This window comes from Ruditapes philippinarum, unplaced genomic scaffold (assembly GCF_026571515.1).
Source record: "Ruditapes philippinarum isolate M1 unplaced genomic scaffold, ASM2657151v2 ctg4584_1_1_1_1, whole genome shotgun sequence".
NCBI classification, from domain to species: domain Eukaryota; kingdom Metazoa; phylum Mollusca; class Bivalvia; order Venerida; family Veneridae; genus Ruditapes; species Ruditapes philippinarum.
The window spans coordinates 1-23,544 of NW_026855646.1; the positions used below are offsets into that span (position 1 = coordinate 1).

A 23,544-nucleotide genomic window follows, 5' to 3' on the forward strand; every position below is an offset into this window, starting at 1 on the left:
GAAATTTAAAAAATTTTTATTAGATTTTATTTTTCAATGGATGTCAAATAATAACATTCACATCACATTATATTACTATTGTTTACATCACTTATTGAATCCTGTTCAACTCCAAATTGTCTCTGAGATTTTTTTTTTGCAATCCGCTAGGTGTTCCTAAAAGAAAATTACTGTCAGAATTAATTCCCTTTGATACTTTAAACATTTTCGATGACGTCGCAGAATAAATTTTTGTGAATTGATTATTGTCTCTTTACATAACAGTAACTGATTATTGGCAACTTGCGACAATTGGAACATCGCTAATCAAAATGGTGTAAAGTTAACTAATGAAATATTCTATAAAATAAAAACTACAATAACATTGTTTTCATGATTTTATTGTCGTATATTTTGACTCTCTTTTAAACGAAAGATGCACGTCTTTCTTGCTGTCTTTCTGTAGACCAACATAACAGTGAAATTCACTTATAGGAGTGTGGTGGGGACACATTGTTTCCAGTTTGACTTCCAATTTAAAGGAAATACGTCGCTGTTGCATAAACCTATCCATCCTTAAACACACATGGTTTCTTATTGTTTTATGTTCATCAAGAGTATACTAGAAAATTAATTAGGGCACACAGTTTGAGATAATAATTTATTAAACATCATCATGTCGTTCAAATGTTGCATTGTCATATTGGGATAAATATTTTTGTTTGATGTAGGCTGAGATATGGAGCATAGATATAGTAACCAAAGAGTATGGATCTGGACCTCTGTATACTCGAGATGTAGAAACTGGATTGATAGAGATCAAAAGTCATGTAAAGGTATGTTGTCTGTAATTATATATATTTTCTTATATTCCTATATACTGAATAGGTGAAGCATGTATTAATTTATATGGATTGATCATTGGCAGTAAGTGAGGTAATGCAGTAATTTCGCAATCATTGCATTATATTTCTGTTTTTAGACCTTAGGCCCAAACATGAGCGTTATAATAGGCTTGCAGTTCATTGATTAAATGGAATGTAATTATAGGGATTGTTGCTGGTGTGACTGGATTTTCAAATAACTTTACTAAAATAACTTGGAATGTATTTCATTATTGATCTTCTCCAGCTAAATTTTTAAAAATTGAATTTCAACTGCACACTGATAATTGAAATGAAGTGATTATGGTTTCCAACTTTAAAGCATTTGCTTTTGGCAGCTATGGGTTGAATTCTGTCAGGACTATAAAGTTTTGTCATTCATGTGAGAAAGCTATTCAAGCTAGCTTACAGAAATGTTTTGGCTCTTAGCTTCTACCCAGGTGCCCACTTGTGACTGGAATAATGCAATTAGAGTACTGTTACAAGCTGGAAAGTTGTCTCAATCTTTACAATAATGATATGACCTTAAACCAAATAGTTGAATATCTGTTGAAATATTTATGCATAAAAAATGCTGATTTCTATTAGTAAAGTAATATATTTACCAGCCCAATAGCATTCTCTGAATGGCACTGCTCTGTTACAGCCAGTATTGATGGTGAAGTGGAAGTTCTTATGTACATGCATGAAAAACTCTGGTAAAATTATGAAGTGCTAAAACAACCATTTGTTAGATAACTTACTTACCAAGCACTTTGAAGGGAATTTTCTAGGTAAATTTGATTCTATTCAATTACATGTGAATAAAAGAAAAAAGCCACACAGTTGAATTGTGCCTTTATGCAGTATTGTAGGGAATATTCATAACATAGATTGCATAAAGATGGCAGGTGATTAGAGTGACTACAGGTCAACCTAGAGATAAGTTCCAGCCCTAATCTATTTACAACCATGTTTTCTAAAATTGAACCAGTACATATTAGTTCTGATAAGTTTGCTCAAAGTGGTTCATAAAAGCTCTAAACCTTTTGTCACAATCAAGCTAAAATAGATATGTGTAAACTAAACTTATAAGATAGAATTTTATCTCAAAACCTGGCTACATTCGAAATTCACTTTTGTATCTTAATCAAAAAATCTTTCCTATTTTTCAGATGTTTACACCAGTGGAAACCACACAATGGAAAGCCTATGTCTTGTTTGTTCTTTTTAGATGATCATAAAAACTGCAGCCCTGAGTAAGTTTTGTGCATGCTTTTTCATGCTTCTTCTATACAAGAGAAGAGAAGTTAAAAATAAGTAAATAAACTGAGAAATCATGTAATATAAGCAGCATGTTAATGCCATTACAGGCATTTCAAAGGATTAATTTGGAGAAGTTATCTGTAAATTTGATACTCATGGTATGGCGTCATAGAATTCTGATTTTTTAACTGCCTGATAAAACTTTAATGAAACACTTGTTCAGGCCAATGTTTAGTATTAAAAACATTAAAAATAGTGTATAGAATCATGAACTTGTTTCCATTGTTCAGTTATAGGGCAGTCTTTGTTACAACTCGGCTGTTATTTTTAAATATGCTAACTACACATCTATTGTACATTAATTTACCATGTTAACAACAAAATCATATTTTGACTTCTGGTTTTTATCTACATGTAGTAAGAGTAAATGTGAATTTTTAATTTTCAGTGCTCAATTTTGGAAATTTGCTGTAACTGGTTCCAGCAACAACCAGGAGATTAAAATCTGGAGTTGTGAGTCGTGGAACTGTCTTCAAACAATCAGGTATATTACTATTATTGACAACTTTAGTGTGGTTCTTAAGTAATTTTTCTTATTTTACCTTTTCAGACATCCAAAAATTTTTTTTTTTGTCAATGCAATGTTGAAGTGACTAAATTGAAATGACGACTTTTCTGCAGATAGGTATATGTAAATTAGGTTTCATTTAAGATATTTACATGTGACTGGACACTTATTGTGTCAAACGAATACATTGAAAATATTTGAAATGTCACATAAAGCTATGTAAAATCTGTCTCCCTATTTAGTTGTGTTACATCTTTCTTTCTTATAAGCCTTGTGATAATATTGGATTGAATAATTACCATACCTTTCTCTTTTTCCCCTAAATGAAAGTGCATCATTGTATTTTATAACTATATTTTGATGTGTTATTTGTGCAGGTTTCTGTGTCCACCAGGATTGCCGTCTAATTTTAGTGTGGAGCCATGTATGAAAGCTTCCATAGACCTTAGTGCCAAATTCTTTGTTCTTTCTGATATAAAAAGAAATGTATGTATATTACTACAATAGTTAATGCTATTAAGTATTTTCCCCCATTATAATTATATAATCTTTATCATAAAATTTGAATTGAGATTTTGACCATTTACTTCATTGTTTTTATTTTACTTTTGCTAAAAACAAGCATTTTCCAGAAATGAACTTGTTTATTTTCTAATTTTAAGAAACATGTTCAAATTAGAAAAAAAGAGTTATCGTAAGTATCTAGTTCCTTCATAATCAATGGTACATTTCATGTTCTTATTTTATCAGTCATTTTTTTTTTTTTTTTTTGCCTTACCAAATAGCCCTTTGAAGTCCTTTCATATTTAAATATTTGTCATTGTACACAGGTCCTGTATGTGCTACAAATTCATCAAGATAGTGAACAGAATACTGCTCATGTAAGCTCAGTATCAGAGTTTACTTTAGCCCAGCCTTGCCTGAGCTTTGCTATATTAGATGCTGGTACCAAGAGATTAAAAAAGTCTAAGGGAGATGACTCTCATCTAGATGAAATAACTACAGGTATGTCATATAACTACATTATATGTATTGTCAGCATCTCAATACTTTTAATTTGGTGTTGAAATTTCTTAAGCTTATACTGAATATTTCTGACTTCAAACAGAACAAGGTAATGAAGATTATGCAGTTTAATGGTTAAAGGAAGTCCGAAAGTCTGAAAACAGTTCTTGCCTCCCGAGGCACTTAAAACAGAAAAATATATGAAATATATAAGAAGTACAAATCTGAAATCAATTTTTGTATGATTCTTAGCCTGATTTGAGCTAAAAACATTCAAAGGCTTTTCATTTTGAGGTCATTTTGCACTGTGAAAATGATTTTTCTGGGAAAAAAACAGAGTGAGCAAATGATCTGGAATTTGGCATTTATTGATCTAGTCCTACATCAAATGGTACAAAATCTCAAAAAAAAATTATCCAGTCTCATGTCCAAAAATCGCAGTGGAGTCACTTTAAAAGACTTTCAGCTTTTTATCTCATTAAACAAGTATCAAATCTATAAGGTGCTTATAGACCTTGTGAAACAGTATAACAACTTATTATATCTTCTGATATTTCAGGAGAGATAATAAAGGAAGATGTTGATGATGAAGATAAGAAGGTTGAACAAAACACATCCAGTATCTCTGTACAGATTAAACTTTACACCGTCCATCCAAAGGCCTTACAGGAATTGCTCATCAGGTTCAAACCCGAGTCCTCCGCCCCACAGCCCCCACCACCATCTGTCAGCTCGGTATCACAGAGTGAAGGTGGGATGGTAGATGGGCTCTCTGACATCAGCATGAACATGGAGGGTAGTGGAGAACATAACAAGAGTGATTCTTTCTCCGGAGCTGTCACAGAACATGCCCTGGGACAACCTGTGCTTCTAACTCCCGATGCTTTTACTTCTAGTCCTAGGTATATAGATATTGTGACCATTACAGTATTGTTGGTTAACTCTTATTATTGTAAGTCTTATCTATTTCCATTTGACTGTTTTGAATGTAAAATTATTCTCAAACAATTGATGTTGGTATTCATGGTTTGACTTTATTGCTTAAATGTCATATTGTATTTTTCCGTCACAGAAAGCAATATCCAGAGGACAGTATGCTAGATGGTGTCCGAGGCAGTATGTCTAGCACCAGCAGTTTTACCCAGGTATCTGCTATGAATGATGACTTCCTGTCACCAAGGAGCAGCTCTGGTAGCACCATTACCCAGACTCCAACCACGCCAAAAATGGAGCCCCAGTCCCCAGCTACATCCAAAAGTGAAACAACACCATCCTCTATCCCGCTCCCACCTATTTCTTCCAGTGAAGAGCATGAACTTGCTACTCCCACCTCCACTGCTAGAGAGCCAGAAGTAAGGGAAGCTACTCCAACACCTGAGGAGACACAGGAAGTAGATGATTTCTTCCAGCAGCAGACGACCGAGAAGCGAGACTTGCAGGTTAGTGATAAATTGATAGATTTGCTGCAATCTTTATATTGATAACTTTTTTAATCATCAAAATATTGTCATTAAAGTTATAATTTGCTCAATTTTGATATAAGAAAATATTGATTATCGTACACAGTCTCTTTGTTAATATGAAATAAATATGTTTAGACTTCACGCAAAGTAGATATGTTATGTTTAAAATTGTACACACTACAGGTGGTCGCATTGTCAATATGTAGTGTCATTAAAAAAACTTGCTGGCACTTTTTTTATCAGAAAAGACAAACTTTACTTGACCTATAATAGAGAACGGAGCTTCCCATACATAGTTTGCTCACTCTTGTATTCAAATTAGACATACTCAGTAAGAATTTCATAGATTTCAATAAATTTCTTTGATTTAAATATTTTCCTCAACGATGAGCATAGTACATCTTTAAATACATTCAGTATTATGATAGGTCATGTAAGTGTGGAGGGTGTTTGTCATGTCTCTATCATTTAATGTTATAGATGGTATCATTGGACAGTACACAAAGTACAGGGGCATATGAAGTATCAGAAGGAAGAATACATGGCAAGTCACAGAGCTCCTATGACGAGATGGATGAGGAAGTGGCCGAGGTCATGGGGGAGGACCAGGACGGATATTCCGAGGGGCCAACCGAGGGTACACAACCATTTGAGGAAAGGGAGGTCAGTGAATAGCAGATCAATTGATTCACAAATCTGTCAGAAAAAGTTAAATAAGTTAAATAGATTATTTTGAAAAAAGATGAAGTAGAAAAAAACAAAACCAAGATCTCTTATACATGTAAGTAGTGCTTTTAGTACTTGACTTTTGAGTTAGAAATATTGCCAATAAAACCATAATTAGTAACTTCAGGTACAGTTGTGGTCTGTTTAATCTCCAGTCACAATATGAATAAAATTGTTAAAACAATTAGGATGCAAAAAGGGTTATTTTGGTCACATTTCCCATGGGATTAAATTAAAACAAAATGACTTCTTCTAGTGATTTAGATGTTCAACTTTTTAAAAGTTAAAAAGAAATAGTCTCACCTTGGTGAATTTTTGCAATAAACTTGTCCTGCTTTCAAAGTAGCTCCATTGAGGTGCAAAAACCTGAAAATAGAAAAATAATATTTCTTACATAGATCAACTAGGGCACTTAAAACAGAAAGGTATGCAAAACAGTTATGAAATATATATGTACTCCGAATAAAATTAAAAATTAAATGTTTGTGCGCTTTTTAGCCTGTTTTGAGTTGGAAGCATTTACACTCTTTTTGTTTGGGACTGTTTTTTTTTTTTTTTTTACAATCAGAAAAATCATTCTGAAAACGTGGAGTGAGCCAAAATCTGAAATTTTGAACCTATGTCAAATGGAACATAAACATAAAAAATATTAACAATCTTGTTACGGAATGTCGAAAAACCTTAGCAGAGTCACAATAATTTGGAATCTAACATATTTCTAATGTCAAAAATGTGCAGGTAACAATGTAAAGTCTACTGGCATGCGAGCAGTTCCCGTACAAAAATCATAGTTACTTAATCATTATTTTTTATTACGCTCACTCACCAATATTTGAATGCTACACATCAATATTCGGCTCGTCACACAAATCATGGAAATTCCATCATGTTCTAAAACATAGAATAACCCTTACTTATGAGGCCTCATATGGGGTACCGAAATTATCCATTATTTTGTATGAAGAGAAGTAGTTCCCCATACATAAAATCTAACCCCATTATAATGATACAATTTTATTATATCGGACCTATTTTTCATTTACAATTGTTGAAACAGACCATTATCTAAAAGATAAATAGATGTAATTCAGGAAATAGAGCGTAGACTAAACGCGGGTATCTATTTCCCAGTTCCGTTACTCCAACGCATTCATAGGCAGTAACATGCTTGTATACATTGGTATTTTACGCATCAAAGCCATAAAATTATTATTTATTAAGTACTGATTGGTCAACATTCTGATAATTAAACAATTTTTTCATCTCATTGCCTACTTATTTGTAAAACAGGTGGTATTAGTGGAAAACCCTTTAACAAGCCTCACGTGTAAGTATTTTTGCGCATGCGCGCAAGGACGGAATCCCCGGAGAAAAACAAGGTCACGTTTTTGACGACGCACAGGTGAAAGTGATTTAAAATGAGACTTTATATACGTACTGCCGAACTGACAATTAGATTTTGTCTGGTTTATGTATCTGCTTGATTTGAAATGATTTTTTGAAGAATGCAAGTAACAATCAAGCGTTTAAATGAAAAATACGGGTACTGCTTCTGTACGGGAACTGCTCGCATGCCAGTAGAGCTAGAATATTTCTTGTTTTTTTTTTATATATTTATGTATCATTACAGGATACTGGTCAAGTAGGTGAGAGTACAGAATCAAGTTTGAGGATGTGGCCTAAACCACCTGATGTTGGAGGCTCAATCACAATGGAGTAAGTTTTTTCATTGAGTGTATTTTTTTTTTCGGATATTTAAGTTGTGTGAATTAAAGTATTAAGTTATTTGCTTTGCAGGTCATATTTCACAATGTATTATGAAGAAATAGGGACAGCTATTGAACTTGGCCAGGCATCGGGCATCACACTTCAGTTATGTTTTTGTATTCAAGTTGGTATCTTGAAAAACGCCTATTTGAGAGCAAAACAGGAGGTCACGGTCCAGGGCCCATACCTCTGATTTGCATTCTGACAGAATTATGGCCCTTTTTGATCTTAGAAAAAATTCTGCATAATCCAGGCTCTTATCAAGCACTGAGAATAATGGAGCACACTGTCCTGACAACCTCTGTTTTACAATGCTTTGGTATTTTCTTTGGCATTCTAAGCTAGAACCATGAAATTAGAATTTATGTGTGTCTTTCTTTTATTTCTAGAAAATTTATTTTAAAATAACATGTGAAGTATTTAGGATTTTTATACTCAAGCTGGAAAAAAACTCCATTTAAGCATTAGAATACCACCTTTTGACATAAGTACTTATTTCAGAAAGAAAAACAGTTTGCTTTGTGATTTCAGTAATGAGTTGAAATTGTGCAAAGATTTAATACTGTGCTCTCTTATAATAGTGATGTTTATGTATTGGGCCTCTGTGTTTGAGTGGTAAAGGGTGCCTTCTTAAAATAATTGCTGACTTAGAATTTTTTGCAACTCGTTGATTTTGGTTTGCATCCTGACAGGGTTTCTGTTGTGTGAAGAAGCAATCCAACTAGATTATAAAGGGGCGCATGAGATCTTCCATCAATAATACTGGATAGTCACATTATGTGGCTTAAATTTATATTTAATAAAATTACCCTTGAACCAGAATTTTTTCAACATTATATGTTGTATGTACATCTGTAGGGTTGGAGATGTTGATGACACAGAGAATGTTGATGAAGAGGAAGAAGAAGGTGAAGATGATGATGATGACGATGATGATGTAGTGGTTGAAGAAGAAGAGGAGAATGTAGTAGAGGGTGAGTCAGAGGGAGAAAAAGAGGGCGATGCTGATGAGGAAATAGAAGAGGAGATAGAGGAGGAACAAGAACCCTCCGAGGAAAGGTAAGTTAACTTTCCAACCTATAAAATATTTGAATATTTTCACATCTCAGGAAGGGGTAACATGTATTCACTCAAAACAAACGGCAGATATTATTTTAAGATTTGAAAAAATATATATCAACTGCAATATTCAAAAGAATATTAACTGTGCTGTAAAAAATTTTGATTTATAATATCTGTTGTGTGTTGCAGTTTTGATGTTCCTCCCTAGAATATCTGCCCATTGAGTGGCAACAAGACTTGCCAAAATGCTTCCCATGGGCATATTCCCAAGGGATGGTGAGTAGCGAGAGCTATTGTGCTCAGCCTGGTGTCGCCGTCACACTTTGCTTAAGTTTTGCATGCAAGTTGGTACATGTATCTTAACTTCACACACTTGTTCTCTGTGATTATCTAACATTCCAGTTACACAGAGCCATCGGTGATTGATCAATAGTTTTTTTAGCCAAATTATGGAGTGAACCGATGACAACATATTTAACACCCATATCACCTATTGGTCACCTGTTTTCCACCTATCAACTGCTATTTGGGAAAGATAAGTTTCATCGGTGAAAAATTACCGATTGGGTTTTTTAAACATGTTTAAAATTCTCGATCGGTGAAAATATTTTTAAAATAACCGACGGCAACCTATATCACGAAATATGCAAGCTCTTAATCACCGATATCGCCGATCGGACAAAGATAACCAAATATGAATCACTGGCCATATCTGATGGAAAGTGTTTAACCACTGATGACTAGCTATCAAACACCGATTAATCAGCTTAACGCCCGATTTAGCTCCGATTTACAAACGATAAAAACCAAAAGTATTTCAGCATTTAATCATCGACCCATTCCCGTTTGAGTTTGCTTTCTGTCACTGATGGCTGTTTACACAGAAAACCAGAAATAAAATCACGCATGACAACCGATCATAACAGCGAGTAAATTTAAAATTAAATGACCGATTGGGGACCGACCGTCTGTGTAACTGGGCCCTAACATGATGCACACTGGTCCCATAACTCAGAGTTATGCCTCATTTCTTACTGTCAAGCTCTGAGAAAAGTCAAGCCTGCTGTCCGCATACAGGTTTTGTGAAATACCGGTAGGTGAACTAGCAAACAACTTCACTTTGAAGATTTAAATTAGATTAACTAAGATATACATGTTCATGTTATATTGCTATTTTGTTACAGTATGGATAACAAGAGGGAACCAATGGCAGCCCCTGTTGCAGGATCAGGCTATTCCTCTTCACCAAGGTAAACCTTTACTTTAAATATTGAACATTTATTCTTTAATAAAAAGTTGTTCTAGAATCTGCATTTACAAACAAAAACTTTAAATATATTTTAAAACAAAAGCTACTTATATGGGACTTTTTTCAATAAAATGCCAATATATGTGCATTTTAAAACAAAAATCACTAATTTGAACAATTTTAAACAAAAACTACACTACTATAAAACTAGCCGTATAATAGCATGTTGATTGAGAGATGTCTCTAACCTTTGCATGTATATCCAGAGTTTTGTTTTGTGATCTTCATAGTGCATAGTTTTCTGTAGTTTGATTGTGAAATTATTAAGATGAATTGTTTTTGTATCAATAGAGACAATAGACCAGTTGAAGTGAGAGAAATACACAGAGAGACTATTAGAGAAGTGTTTGACACAGCAGAAATACGGAAGGTACATTTGTATGTTCTATTTTTCATATAGAAGAATTGTAAATTTGTGCTTTTAAGTGTATTAGCAATGAGCGTGAGTTGATTTGCCGATGTCACCAATGTAGAGCCAGGTTAGCCTGTACATCAATGCAGGCTGATTAGAGCATGTCTATGTCTTGTTGGTTATTTAATTTTAGTGTTTTCCTGTTGAAATCTATCATATTGATAATGAGTAGGTCAGAATCAATATACATAATTTATACCAATGTAGTGGGATAATTGTAAAAAAAGCTGACCTAGGGTCAAATCAAATGTTTCTGGTGTTGAATAAAGACTTTAAAGTATGTTCGAGATGAATAAATGGTTGTTATGTTGTTCTTATTACCGTAAGATAATATCAGAAAAATCATGTCATATAACCTTATTCATGGCTGTACTTACTTGCATAATAAAGCTTGAAAATGAAATGCCTACATTTTTAAGGTTTAAAAGAATTTATGAATTTTATTTTATTATAACTTAATGACTGTAGTGTTATGATAGATAACATAATAATTATCTTATTGTCTGGAGAGTGATAAAAAAATTTATTATTTTTGTTGCAGTTACATTCCAGTATGGCTGCCATACTTCAAGCTATACAGAATCAACAACAACAACTGGAATTTCTGAAACACAATATGTCTGCTCAACAAGAAAATTATCTTGAGGTAAATCAAAAATTACAGTATAGCCTCTGCAGAGCAACCCCCCTTTGGAAGACACATGTTGTTTGTTGATGAGAGTTGTTGCTGTTGAGTGGTTAAATCTATTTTGAAATTTTACCTCGGAAAATTTGAAACTGTTGTTGTACAGAGGTAGTTGCTGCACAGAGGTAGTTGTTGTACAGAGGTAGTTGCTGCACAGAGGTAGTTGTTGTGCAGAGGTAGTTGTTGTACAGAGGTAGTTGTTGTGCAGAGGTAGTTGCTGCACAGAGGTAGTTGTTGTACAGAGGTAGTTGTTGTACAGAGGTAGTTGTTGTGCAGAGGTAGTTGCTGCACAGAGGTAGTTGCTGCACCAGAGGTAGTTGTTGTACAGAGGTAGTTGCTGTACAGAGGTTGTTGTTGTACAGAGGTAGTTTTGTTGTACAGAGGTAGTTGTTGTACAGAGGAAGTTGCTGCACAGAGGTAGTTGTTGTACAGAGGAAGTTGTTGTACAGAGGTAGTTGCTGTACAGAGGAAGTTGTTGTACAGAGGTAGTTGTTGTACAGAGGTAGTTGCTGCACAGAGGTAGTTGTTGTACAGAGGTAGTTGTTGTACAGAGGTAGTTGTTGTAACAGAGGAAGTTGTTGTACAGAGGTAGTTGTTGTACAGAGGAAGTTGCTGTACAGAAGGTAGTTGCTGTACAGAGGAAGTTGTTGTACAGAGGTAGTTGTTGCACAGAGGTAGTTGCTGTACAGAGGTTGTTGTTGTACAGAGGTAGTTGTTGTACAGAGGTAGTTGTTGTACAGAGGTAGTTGCTGCACAGAGGTAGTTGTTGTACAGAGGAAAGTTGTTGTACAGAGGTAGTTGTTGTACAGAGGAAGTTGTTGTACAGAGGTAGTTGCTGTTCAGAGGTAGTTGCTGCACAGAGGTTGTTGCTGTACAGAGGAAGTTTGTTGTACAGAGGTAGTTGCTGTACAGAGGTAGTTGTTGTACAGAGGAAGTTGTTGTACAGAGGTAGTTGTTGTACAGAGGTAAGTTTGCTGCACAGAGGTAGTTGCTGTACAGAGGTAGTTGTTGTACAGAGGAAGTTGTTGTACAGAGGTAGTTGTTGTACAGAGGTAGTTGCTGCACAGAGGTAGTTTGCTGCACAGAGGTAGTTGTTGTACAGAGGGTAGTTGTTGTACAGAGGTAGTTGTTGTACAGAGGTAGTTGTTGTACAGAGGTAGTTGCTGCACAGAGGTAGTTGTTGTACAGAGGTAGTTGTTGCACAGAGGTAGTTGTTGTACAGAGGTAGTTGCTGCACAGAGGTAAGTTGTTGGACAGAGGTAGTTGTGTTGCACAGAGGTAGTTGTTGTTACAGAGGTAGTTGTTGCACAGAGGTAGTTGTTGTACAGAGGTAGTTGCTGTACAGAGGTAGTTGCTGTACAGAGGTAGTTGTTGTACAGAGGTAGTTGCTGCACAGAGGTAGTTGCTGTACAGAGGTTGTTGTTGTACAGAGGTAGTTGTTGTACAAAGGTAGTTGCTGCACAGAGGTAGTTGTTGTACAGAGAGCTGTTCTGTGTATTTTCCAGTGTTTTTTTTTCAAATTTCCATAAACTAAACTTTTACCTTTGTTACTGCCTCAAAAAAAGTCAGGCCTTTTCCTGCCTATTTTAATTTGGAAAAGAAACATGTATCACTTTGTGAAATTATAAACTTTTATTGTTATTGTGATCCATTACTTTTTATTTCAATCAAAACTTGCTATAGAGTATTTTCTGTTGAGGGATCAGGTCAATTTGAAGAATTATGAATTATATGATAATTGTGTTGTTGTTGTAGCTACGACGTCGGCAGCTGGAACAGGAACAGTTACATCAAGTATCTGAAGGTGCCCAGCCAAGTATAGAGGAACATCTTGGTAAACTAGAGAACATTGTTACATCAAGGGTAGAGAGATTGTTTAATCAACACTCACAGAAAGAAAATATCCTTTTAACAAATTTTTATAAGACAGATTTGTACACAATTGAAATTGACCTGCTTTTAGAACTGTTTATTATTAAAATATAGGATTTCAGAATATCCTTTAACCCTATGACAACTGTATTGTGCAATAGACTTTCCCTGTTAGAAATTTGGTACTGTCAAATGTTATTTTTAGCTCACCTGAGCTTGCTCAGGGTGAGCTTTTAGGATCAATAAATGTCCGTTGTTCGCCACATTTAGTTTGTTAACACTCTAGCAGTCGCATTTTTGCCTCAATCATCATTAAGCTTTGTCTTGATGCTTATCTAGTTGATAGCTCAGATGAGTTTGAACTTGGGTCTCTTTGGATGAAAAACTAGGTCACCGGAGCTAGAAATAGAAATACCTTGTTAACACTATAGTGGTCACATTTTTGCCTCAATCATCATTAAACTTGGTCAGGATGCTTGTCTAGGTGATAGCTCGGATGAATTCGAACATGGTTCATCACGGATGAAAAACTAGGTCACTGGACCTAAAAATAGAAAAACCTTGTTAACACTCTAGCGGTCACATTTTTGCATCAATCATCATCAAACTTGGTCAGGATGCTTGGCTAGGTGATAGCTGGGATGAGTTTGAACATGGGTCACCTCGGATGAAAAACTAGGTCACAGGAGCTAAAAATAGAAAAATCTTGTTAAAACTCTAGTGGCTACTGTTTTGATCCAAATATCCTGTAAATTGGTCTGAAAGTTTGTTTTGATGATTTCTTGGTCACCTTTGAATATGGGTCACCTGGGGTCAAAAACTAGGTCACACTGTCCAAATATGGAAAAACCTTGTTAACATTCTAGTGGTCACATTTTTGACTCAATTATCATCAAACTTGGTCAGGATACTTGTCTAGGTCATTGCTCGGATGAGTTCTCACATGGGTCATTATGTACGAAAAAGTAGGTCACCTGAGCTAAAAATAGAAAAAATCTTATTAACACTCTAGATCTAAATATTCTGTAAATTGGTCTGAAAGTTTGTTTTAATGATTTCTAGTTCAAGTTCGAACATCTCAGATGCAAAACTAGGTCACACCACCAAAATATGGAAAAACCTTGTTAACACTCTAGTGGTCACATTTTTGACTCAATTATCATCAAACTTGGTCAGGCTGCTTGTCTAGGTAATTGCTCGGATGAGTTTGAACATGGGTCATCTCGCATGAAAAACTATGTCACCGGAGCTAAAAATAGAAAAATCTTGTTAACACTCTTGTGGCTACTATTTTGATCCAAGTATCCTGGAAATTGGTCTGAAAGTTTGTTTTGATGATTTCTAGGTCAAGTTCGAATATGGGTTATCTGGGTAAAAAACTAGGTCACACTGCTCAAATATGGATAATCCTTGTTAACACTCTAGTGGTCACATTTTTGACTCACCTGTCATGAAACTTGGTCAGAATGCTTGTCTAGGTAATTGTTCGGATGAGTTTGATGGGTCAGGTGAGCGATCTAGGGCCATCATGGCCCTCTTGTTCTGTCTTCTTAAATTTAGCAAGTAAATATCAAAACATTGACATTGGACAGTTTTTTTCTCCAACTGAAAGTCATTAAGTACCATATACAAATTAAACATGATAGAAATTAGGATACTACTAAACCTGCTTTCAAAAGTGGTTCAAAGATTTAAAAAGAAATAAATTCCTTTTATGAAATAAAGGACATAGTAAAACTATATATCTCTATGGATACAGGGCAGAATTGCCATGGTAACATATTTTGACATTTTGTTTCTTGTATTTTGATAACCTTAACACATGTTAACATCAGAGAGTACAGGATATAATGAGACAAGCAGAGGCTCGTGATGAACGTAAACAAGAGAGATTACAGAATACAGTAGCTACATCACTCGCACAGGCAGTAAACAGTCACATGGATAAAGTAGTTCGTAGCACTATTGTTCCCAGTAAGTCACCATAGTAAAAGCATATTTTTGTAGAAATAATATTTCCATTGAAAACTATTTCTTTTAAAAGATTTTTCATATATCTGTATAGATTAAATATTTTGGTCTACATACAATTTGGATGTGGAAACAGTTTTCCTTTTGCATTATTTTGATGTATATTTTACATTCTGAAAACAAGTTGCCTCCCTTCATTTATTCCAATGATACTTACTGTAGGTTTAGTGTAAAATTGTGCCATCTCCTTTATCACATGCATGTTACAGTTGTTATGCACTAAATCCTTAAAATTTTGGGGAAGAATTTATGCAAGCAAGTACTGTTACTGAACTATTAAAACAATGTGTGATGAGAGAATATTTGTCTGCTGTAGAAAAAAAAATTATTGAAGAAGATGTCCATCATTTTTGCATCATTGAAGTGAAATTTTATCAGAGATGATTGATTTGTTAGTGTGTCTTATCTATCCTGTATATTAACTATATTATGTAGGTATAACAAAAGTATTGGAACCAGTGAAAGACCAGATACATCAAGACATGACACAGAAACTGACAGCAGCTGATTCCCTCATCAGAGAAAATGCTTCCCACATTGCCAAGACATTCAGATCACGGGTATGTGTTTATTGTTATATAGAAACTTGCGCAGGAGTACATAAAAAAAACCACATAGTTTTGCATGTCTGTTAGTTTGCTTAGCTTATTCAGAAAACAAGTTCTTCTGGATGAAAGATTATAATGAAAAGAAATGTCATTGTTGTATTTTTAGTTCAAATAATTATATTTATGAACATTTTCCAGATTTATAGATAGTGAATTGGTTCATACAGTTTACCAAAAGCAGTTTGTATATATTAACATTGTTAAATTCATTTGATGGAGGTGGGTATGTGAGATATTTTCAGGTCTTCATGAAGAAAATTCTTTGAAAATCTTGTTTAAGATGGAAGTTTAAATTTAATTTTAATTCTTTCACAAGATTAGTCTTAACAGACTGCTAAGGATAAGATTGCATTTTCTGCCTGTAGCAGTTGTATGGAGGTATATAACTTGCTTCTGTTGGTTAATTCTGGAACTATTGTTAAGTCTTTTTTGAGCAGTACAATTCAAATGAACAATATAGGGTCATGACACTCGTCTTTTGGGTGGATCTTCAGTGGCATTACAGGAAACTTGTACCATTTATACCATTAATCTTAGATTTACAACATTCCATTGTTTTTTCTAGCAAACAGTAGAGGCTGTGGGTGTGGCAGCAGGCAATGCCATACAGGCACCAATGCAGGCTGCATACCGTGAAGCATTCCAGAATATTGTAATACCTTCTTTTGAGAGAACTACACAAAACATGTACCAACAAGTTACAGATACCTTCCAGAGAGGTACAAAAGAATGTAAGTTTGAGCTTGTTTTGTCTTTATCAGTCAGGTTAAATTTTAATGTTCTAATCACCATGAAAATGTAATAATAAGCTTTCAGACTTGCCATCTTTCTTCGGTGGTGTGAAATTACAACTGTAAATTATTTATACACAAGCATGCTATCAAGTTCTCATACAAGGTTGATACTGACTGTAAGATAATTAACATAAAACCTTGCTATTTTGACCAAATCATTTTTAAGTGAGTTAACTATGAAGATGTGTAACAAGTTTGGTACCCGGTTTGTGTAATGCTTAGAATTGCCTGTATCCTTGAAATTGAAAATTCACCCTTGTACTCATGCAGAGTAATATTGACAGCAGGATATGCTGCAAAAGTCATCCTGCTGCAAAAGTCAATGGGAAACTTATGTTTATCATTGAGTCGCTCAGTTGTTATTTTTTGCTATAACTTCTTTAGTTTTAAAGGTATCTGCATCAAACTTCAAATACATAAATCCTTAATAGATTAAAGCTATATCCCTGTATCTGATCTTACTTTACAGATACTAGACAACTGGAATCACATCTCGACAGTATTCGACAGAAACATGTAGAAGCACGGGATCCAGTTGTTGCAGAATTACGAAAACTTACCGATTCCTTCCAAACATCAGCTGAACAAATGAAATCTCATGTGATAGCAACAATTCAATCTCAACTCAGTAATGAAGTCCATAAATCTCTATCAAGGTAAATGTTCTATATTTGAATACTTTTTTATATGCCCGAAAGGGCATATTATGTTATACCCCCTGGCGTCCGTCTGTCTGTCTGTCCGTCCGTACGTCCGTCTGTCCGTCCGTCCGTTAGCAATTTGGTTTCCGGAGCATAACTTAAGTTCCATTTGGCCCACAATGTTCAAACTTCATAGGATGATTGCCCATATTGGGTAGAAGACCCCTATTGATTTTGGGGTCAAAAGGTCAAAGGTCAAGGTCACTATGACCTTAAAACTGAAAACAGTTTCTGGAGCATAACTTAACTTCCAATTGACCCACAATGTTCAAACTTCATAGGATGATTGTCCATATTAGGTAGAAGAACCCTATTGATTTTGGGGTCACAAGGTCAAAGGTCAAGGTCACTATGACCTTAAAACTGAAAACAGTTTCCGGAGCATAACTTAAGTTCCATTCGACCCACAATGTTCAAACTTCATAGGATGATTGTCCATATTAGGTAGAAGACCACTATGGATTTTGGGGTCAAAAGGTAAAAGGTCAAGGTCACTATGACCTTAAAACTGAAAACAGTTTCCGGAGCATAACGTAAGTTCCAATTGACCCACAATGTTCAAACTTCATGGGATGATTGTCCATATTGGATAGAAGACCCCTATTGATTTTGGGGTCAGAAAGTCAAAGGTCAAGGTCACTATTACCTTGATACTGGAAACAGTTTCCAGAGCATAACTTAAGTTCCATTTGGCCCACAGTGTTCAAACTTCATAGGATGATTGTCCACATTGGGTAGAAGACCCCTATTGATTTTGGGGTCAAGGGTCAAGGTCACTATATCCTTAAAACTGAAAACAGTTTCTGGAGCATAACTTAAGTTCCATTTGGCCCACAATATTCAAACTTCATAGGATGATTGTCCATATTGGGCAAAAGACCCCTATTGATTTTGGGGTCACTGGGTCAAAGGTCAAGGTCACAATTACCTTAAAACCAAAAACAGTTTCCGGGGCAAAACGTTAGTTCCATTTGGCCCACAATATTCAAACTTCATAGGATGATTATCCATATTGGGTAGAAGACCCCTATTGATTTTGGGGTCACAAGGTCAAAGTCACTTTTACCTTAATACTGAAAACAGTTTCTAGAGCATAATTAAAGTTCCAATTGGCCCACAATATTCAAACTTTTTAGGATGATTGTCCATATAAGGTAGAAGACCCCTATTGATTTTGGGGTCACAAGGTCAAAGGTTAAGGTCATTATTAATAACTTAAGTATTAATCAACCTACAGCTGTAAAATTTTATAGGATGAACAGCGAATTCCATGTCTTACAAATGCTTCATCCTTACTAAAAAAAACACTTTCGGGCATATAATGCTCCGCCTAGCGGTGCTCTTGTTTTCCATGTCGGGAAAGCAAGTTTGCAGGTAGTATATTTTTCCATTTTGGCTCCTGTTTGTGCCTGGAATGTAACTCAGAGGGGAAACTTGTAGGAAAGCTAGAAAGTCACCATATGACTTTGGCAGTGTTGTTTTCACTTTAAAGTCAACAGATGAAGAAAAAGATGTACATTCTGTTACAGTGATCATAAGTCACATTTTCAGATAGAGATAGGATAAAACAGTAGAATAAGTTTTAAGAATATGTCTCTGTAAGTTTCATACAATAATGGAAAGTTAAATGAACTTATCTGAAATTTCCATGGCAAGTGACAGTAACATTTATGTACATTAAAAATAACCGTAAGCTTTTTTGGCTAATTGGAATTTAACTTGTATAGTTCTTGTTGTGAAAATACTTATAAGTTTCATATAAAGTATCAGGCCTGCATTCCATTCTAGCATCATATGTACTGCAGGGTTCGAAATTTAAAGTATGAAAATGCCATTATATTAATTTGTGTAAATAAGCTGTGTAATTGATTATTCAGGAAAAGGTAAATGTGTTGTACTTATCTAACAGGTTACAAGATGATATGTCCCTGTATGTGAGGGAAGCTGTGAGGGAAGAGGTAGCGGTTGCTATGAGGGAGCAGGGAAGCTCCATTAGTGATAGTGTTCTTAATGCTATGAGGTCAGGGGCAGTGACACCAATGAGAGCGACCCCTGACCCTCAAGTAGAGAAAACACACATACTGAATCTGTTACGACAAGGGCAGCTAAATGCAGCATTTCAGCAGGTAAGTGGAGCAAAGTTCATGCTATTAATATCCAAGGCTTCCGTTAATGGAAGTTTGGGAGTCATTTACTCCATGATTTTGGCTTGTGACTTCCAAAATTTATTGCTTTTCCTTCTTTACCTATATAATGTGACTTCCAATATCAGAGATTTGTAGTCTTTGAAACTTAATGGAATCCCTGAATATCACAAGCATTTATGTTGGCTAAGACATTTTGTAGTTTTGCTGTTCTTTACTTTGTCTGACAGTTCCCCTTATATTTTGTACAGTGTACTTGCTGAGTCTTGCATTTCAACATAAACCAGAAAAACTTCATGAATATGAAGATACATGTACAAGTATAAAGTAAAGATTTATATAGAATTGAAATAAAGACTCCTTATCTTACTAGAAGAAAGACTACTTATCAAAAAAAAGTCCTTAAGTATTAGAAAAGGCTTTTATCTTTGTTCAATTGAAATGAGATAACTTGAGAGTGCATATATGTGGAAATTTATTTTATGATATAACAAGATGTATATTTCTTGATCAAAATAGGTGAATACCAGCATAAGAGGTAAAACAAGAGAATGAGCAAATGATTAACGATTTGAATCAAGTATACAATATTTATGATGATAATTTCAGGCATTGTCAGCGGCTAACCTTGAACTTGTGATGAGTCTATGTGAGACAGTAAATCCATCACAAGTTTTCAACCAGCAACCATGTCCCTTACACCAGCCTGTCCTCCTATCACTCATACAGCAGCTGTCAGCTGATCTAGAAAATCATACAGATCTTAAATACAAGTAAGTCTCACCCTGTCATAGTTTGGGTCCAATGAGAAACCATCATAGTATAGCTGTGAGTCAGTTTAATTTCTCACGGTTTCAAAATGATAGGAGAAAAATGTATAAGGGGTCTCGTAAGTTACAAAACTGGTTTTCCAAAGTTTTAATGTGGCTTCTCATTCTTTGACACCAAGGCTAGCTGAGTTAGTTATCTCATAATATTTTGACTTGAATATTAAAGAAGAATGCTACCTATATTTTATGAAAATGTAGAAAGTGATAAAATTCAGTGATAAAGTTTAAAGATTTTAGCTATTCAAATTTATTTACTTACCTTATAAATCTTTTTAAAAGAATATTTTGGCTCATGCCCCTTTTTCTCACAAACCAGCATCAAATAACTTTTTTTTTGTTTCAGTCAATAAACTAAAAACATTCAGAACTATTGCCTTGTCTTTGAATGCATATGTATTGTGATTCCTCCAGTTTGTTGCCAAGGGAAGTTACTATGATATATGCTTTGAATTATCGAATTATCCCCCAAACTTGTTTAGTTACTGGTAAGTGAAAGCAAGATTTTTATTTCATTGTTGAGTACTGAGAAAAATGGAGCATGCTGCTTTATGAACATTTTTTTCCCAAATGATTATGCTTATTTATATGTAACAAAATTTGTTGTAGGTTTATTTAACAAGAATTTTCTCTATAATTTTTCAGATACTTGGAAGAAGCTGTGATGAACCTTGACCCCCATGATTCTGTCACACAGGAACATATGAAAGGAGTGTTGTATGCCCTAAACCAAAAACTAAGAATATATATCCCAGCTCACCCTAATGACAAGGTGACAAGATCACTAAAAATGTTGCTCATGGCCTCAGAGTCCTTGATCAAATAAATTGGTGCTTTTTTCTTCATTACTATCATTCATAAATGGTGTAAAAGTAAAAATTGATGATTAAAAGTGTGAAAATGGTTAAGAAAATGAAGTGCCATGGTTCAAGGATCTGAAGTTCAAAAGACTGGAGTGATAAATAATTGAAAGAACTTGGTGAACAATTAAAGGTTTATAAAAAAACATTCAATCTTCAAATATTACATGATGTGTATGTTAATTTAAGAACAGAATAATCAGTTCAGCAGTCATTTTGTAGAATCCATGTTATTGTTTTATCACCTTTATCAGTTGCAGGTTCAAAATAGTTCAAGACTTGTATTAGCATATTCTATTAGAAGTTTGTATTCTCATTAATGTTAAGAAATACTTAAATATTTTGTTCTGACATAATTCACAGGAGAGTAAAACTGTACCCTGTTAATTGATACTATTATGTTTATTATTTGACTTAATAAATGATTTGGCAACATTATGCTGTTAGTAAGCTTTTTTTTCTTAAGAGTTGACCTTGTTTTGTTGTTTTCTTTTTACAAAGATTTTCAAATAATGTCAATTTGATGTTAGATCTGTGTTACTTATCAACAGTACCAACTTTAAAGGTAATAAAGTGAAACTTGTGCTTAGTTTTTAATTTTATCTTAAGATTTTTTTGGAGATATTTTTTATTAAATGCCTCATTTAGTTGTAGGTTCATTTTAGTTGAGCAGTTAGAGTTATGTAGGTTTTGTACACAGTACCAAAGTTATTTCGTATTTTGTTACAATGTAGTTTTGTATATATTTTTGTTTTAACTGAGAATAGGAAATTAGCAGATGGCTAAATTAAAGTATTAAAAACTCATTAAAACTGTTGTTTATCATTTTAACAAAGAAATCTTTCATAATCATATATATTCAACTTACCTTATTTACCTTGATTGTTGTTGGACTTGAGAGTTTTTAATGTGCGCCACATATCGGTGTGTGCCCCACAATGTTTGGCTCTTTGTGTCTCCTTTAATTAATTCCCCTCTCCCCATGGCATTGAGGTTGCAGTCACATAATATTTTCATCCAATAGGACCTGGGATATTTTATATCTGATCAAAATGTTTAGCTGCAGTTGACCAGGCATCAGAGACCAAAGATCCTAAACCCCATCTTTTTATGCCCTAAGCATATAGTAATTGAACTGTCATCCATATGAGGTTAAATTATTCCGGCAAGTTGGATATATCTAAAGTTTTATCTGTACCAGTGGTTTTATACTACACATGCTTAGTTATCAATACAAAGTACATTATTTTGCAAAGTTATAATGGTTTCAAGTTTCTTGAATGAACCTTTTTGGCACATTGATTACTGAGAAAAGGAATATGTGTTCCCCAAATACAGGTTCTTGTTTATGCTTTACAATTGCCTGCCTCTGTGATCTTTTTTGATATGCTGGACACTCCACACCAATAGAGACATAGCTGTTTTCAGCCAAGTAAAAGAGATTGCTCAAAATGAGTGACCCTCTCGAAGGCAGAGACAACCCTTTGCAATACTACAATGGACAACTGTGATGTTAAGCTGGTGAAATATTTTAAAATTACTGAATCTTAGAGACTAAAATATGTGTCAAAGAAGCTGATAAACTTTACCAAGTTGTTTTCACTTTTCCTCTTTCATCTATTGTGGCACCAAGAATGATGGACTGAAGATCTATTGTCGCTTAAGGTCTTCAGCTGCATAATGATATCTTAGAAGTATGTTGTAAATATAATTCTCTGACCACTCTGTCATCACTGTCACCACCATTAATATGTGTAGTTGTATTGTACAACTTTTAGAGAAATTGTACATGTAAACTAACCCACATGCAGAAATTTAAATACATGACAATTCTACTAAAACATTGTTTTACTTAAAACCAGCATAAGTATGACTGATCTTTCAAGTAAAAATTAAGTTTGTGATAAAGACTGAAAGATATTTGATATATAAAAGTTTATTTCAGATTAGATATAAGACAGTTATACACAGACTGTTACATTTCAAATAGAAAAACTATTATCACTTCTTAAATGTTAGTATAATGGAATATAGATTAATTCAAGATGTGCTACTTACACACTGTTATAAATATTTATTTTCTATCTTATTCACAATTATAGTCTGTCCCATTGAAAATGGAAATGAACTTTTGCCTGGTATGAATTAACAAAACGAGATTGAATAAAAATTAAACTATTTTTGTAAACTAAAAAAAAGTCACCCTCGAGATTTTTCAGGATTTTACTCTAAAATGTCTACTTTTCTTGTGAAAGCAAATTTTGATTTCCCTATGGAAAATCTCTGTTGTTTATTTTTCGTAGCCATTGCCGAAGTACTCTTCATTTGAAGATAAACGGGAGAAAGCACGTGTCATGTTTCCAAAATATACATGAGGTTCTCGGGGTCGTTTCATAATTATTTTAAAAAGCTGGACCTACAAGATGTAACAGTTTAGTTGCAATGCATGATGTTAAACTTTAAAAAAATGAAAAATAAGCAACAAGAACACCGAGTCACATCAACTGCGCTTACTTTTAAGCTGAATAAAATCCCTTTGAAATTCGAAATAGATCTTTATAAACGTCACAACAAATTCGCATTCTGAAGATTCCTTCATTGC

At 34.3% G+C, this 23,544-nt stretch overlaps 1 protein-coding gene across 1 annotated transcript; it reads left to right on the plus strand.

Moving 5' to 3' along the window:
• Positions 1–710: 710 nt before the first annotated feature.
• Positions 711–21,758, plus strand: LOC132743991 (enhancer of mRNA-decapping protein 4-like; the record flags this gene model as incomplete). The annotated part of the gene is given in 24 exon segments (XM_060732589.1): positions 711–826; positions 1,472–1,532; positions 1,764–1,798; positions 2,015–2,101; positions 2,557–2,652; positions 3,054–3,162; positions 3,507–3,681; positions 4,241–4,583; positions 4,754–5,120; positions 5,625–5,807; positions 7,501–7,586; positions 7,668–7,765; positions 8,408–8,696; positions 9,884–9,949; positions 10,300–10,378; positions 10,962–11,066; positions 12,861–13,005; positions 14,808–14,951; positions 15,444–15,568; positions 16,182–16,347; positions 16,880–17,066; positions 19,021–19,237; positions 19,865–20,028; positions 20,728–21,758. Coding segments are annotated over 24 exon segments (3,624 nt in total), but the record flags the coding sequence as incomplete, so codon positions are not given.
• Between the last annotated feature and the right edge of the window lie 1,786 nt (positions 21,759–23,544).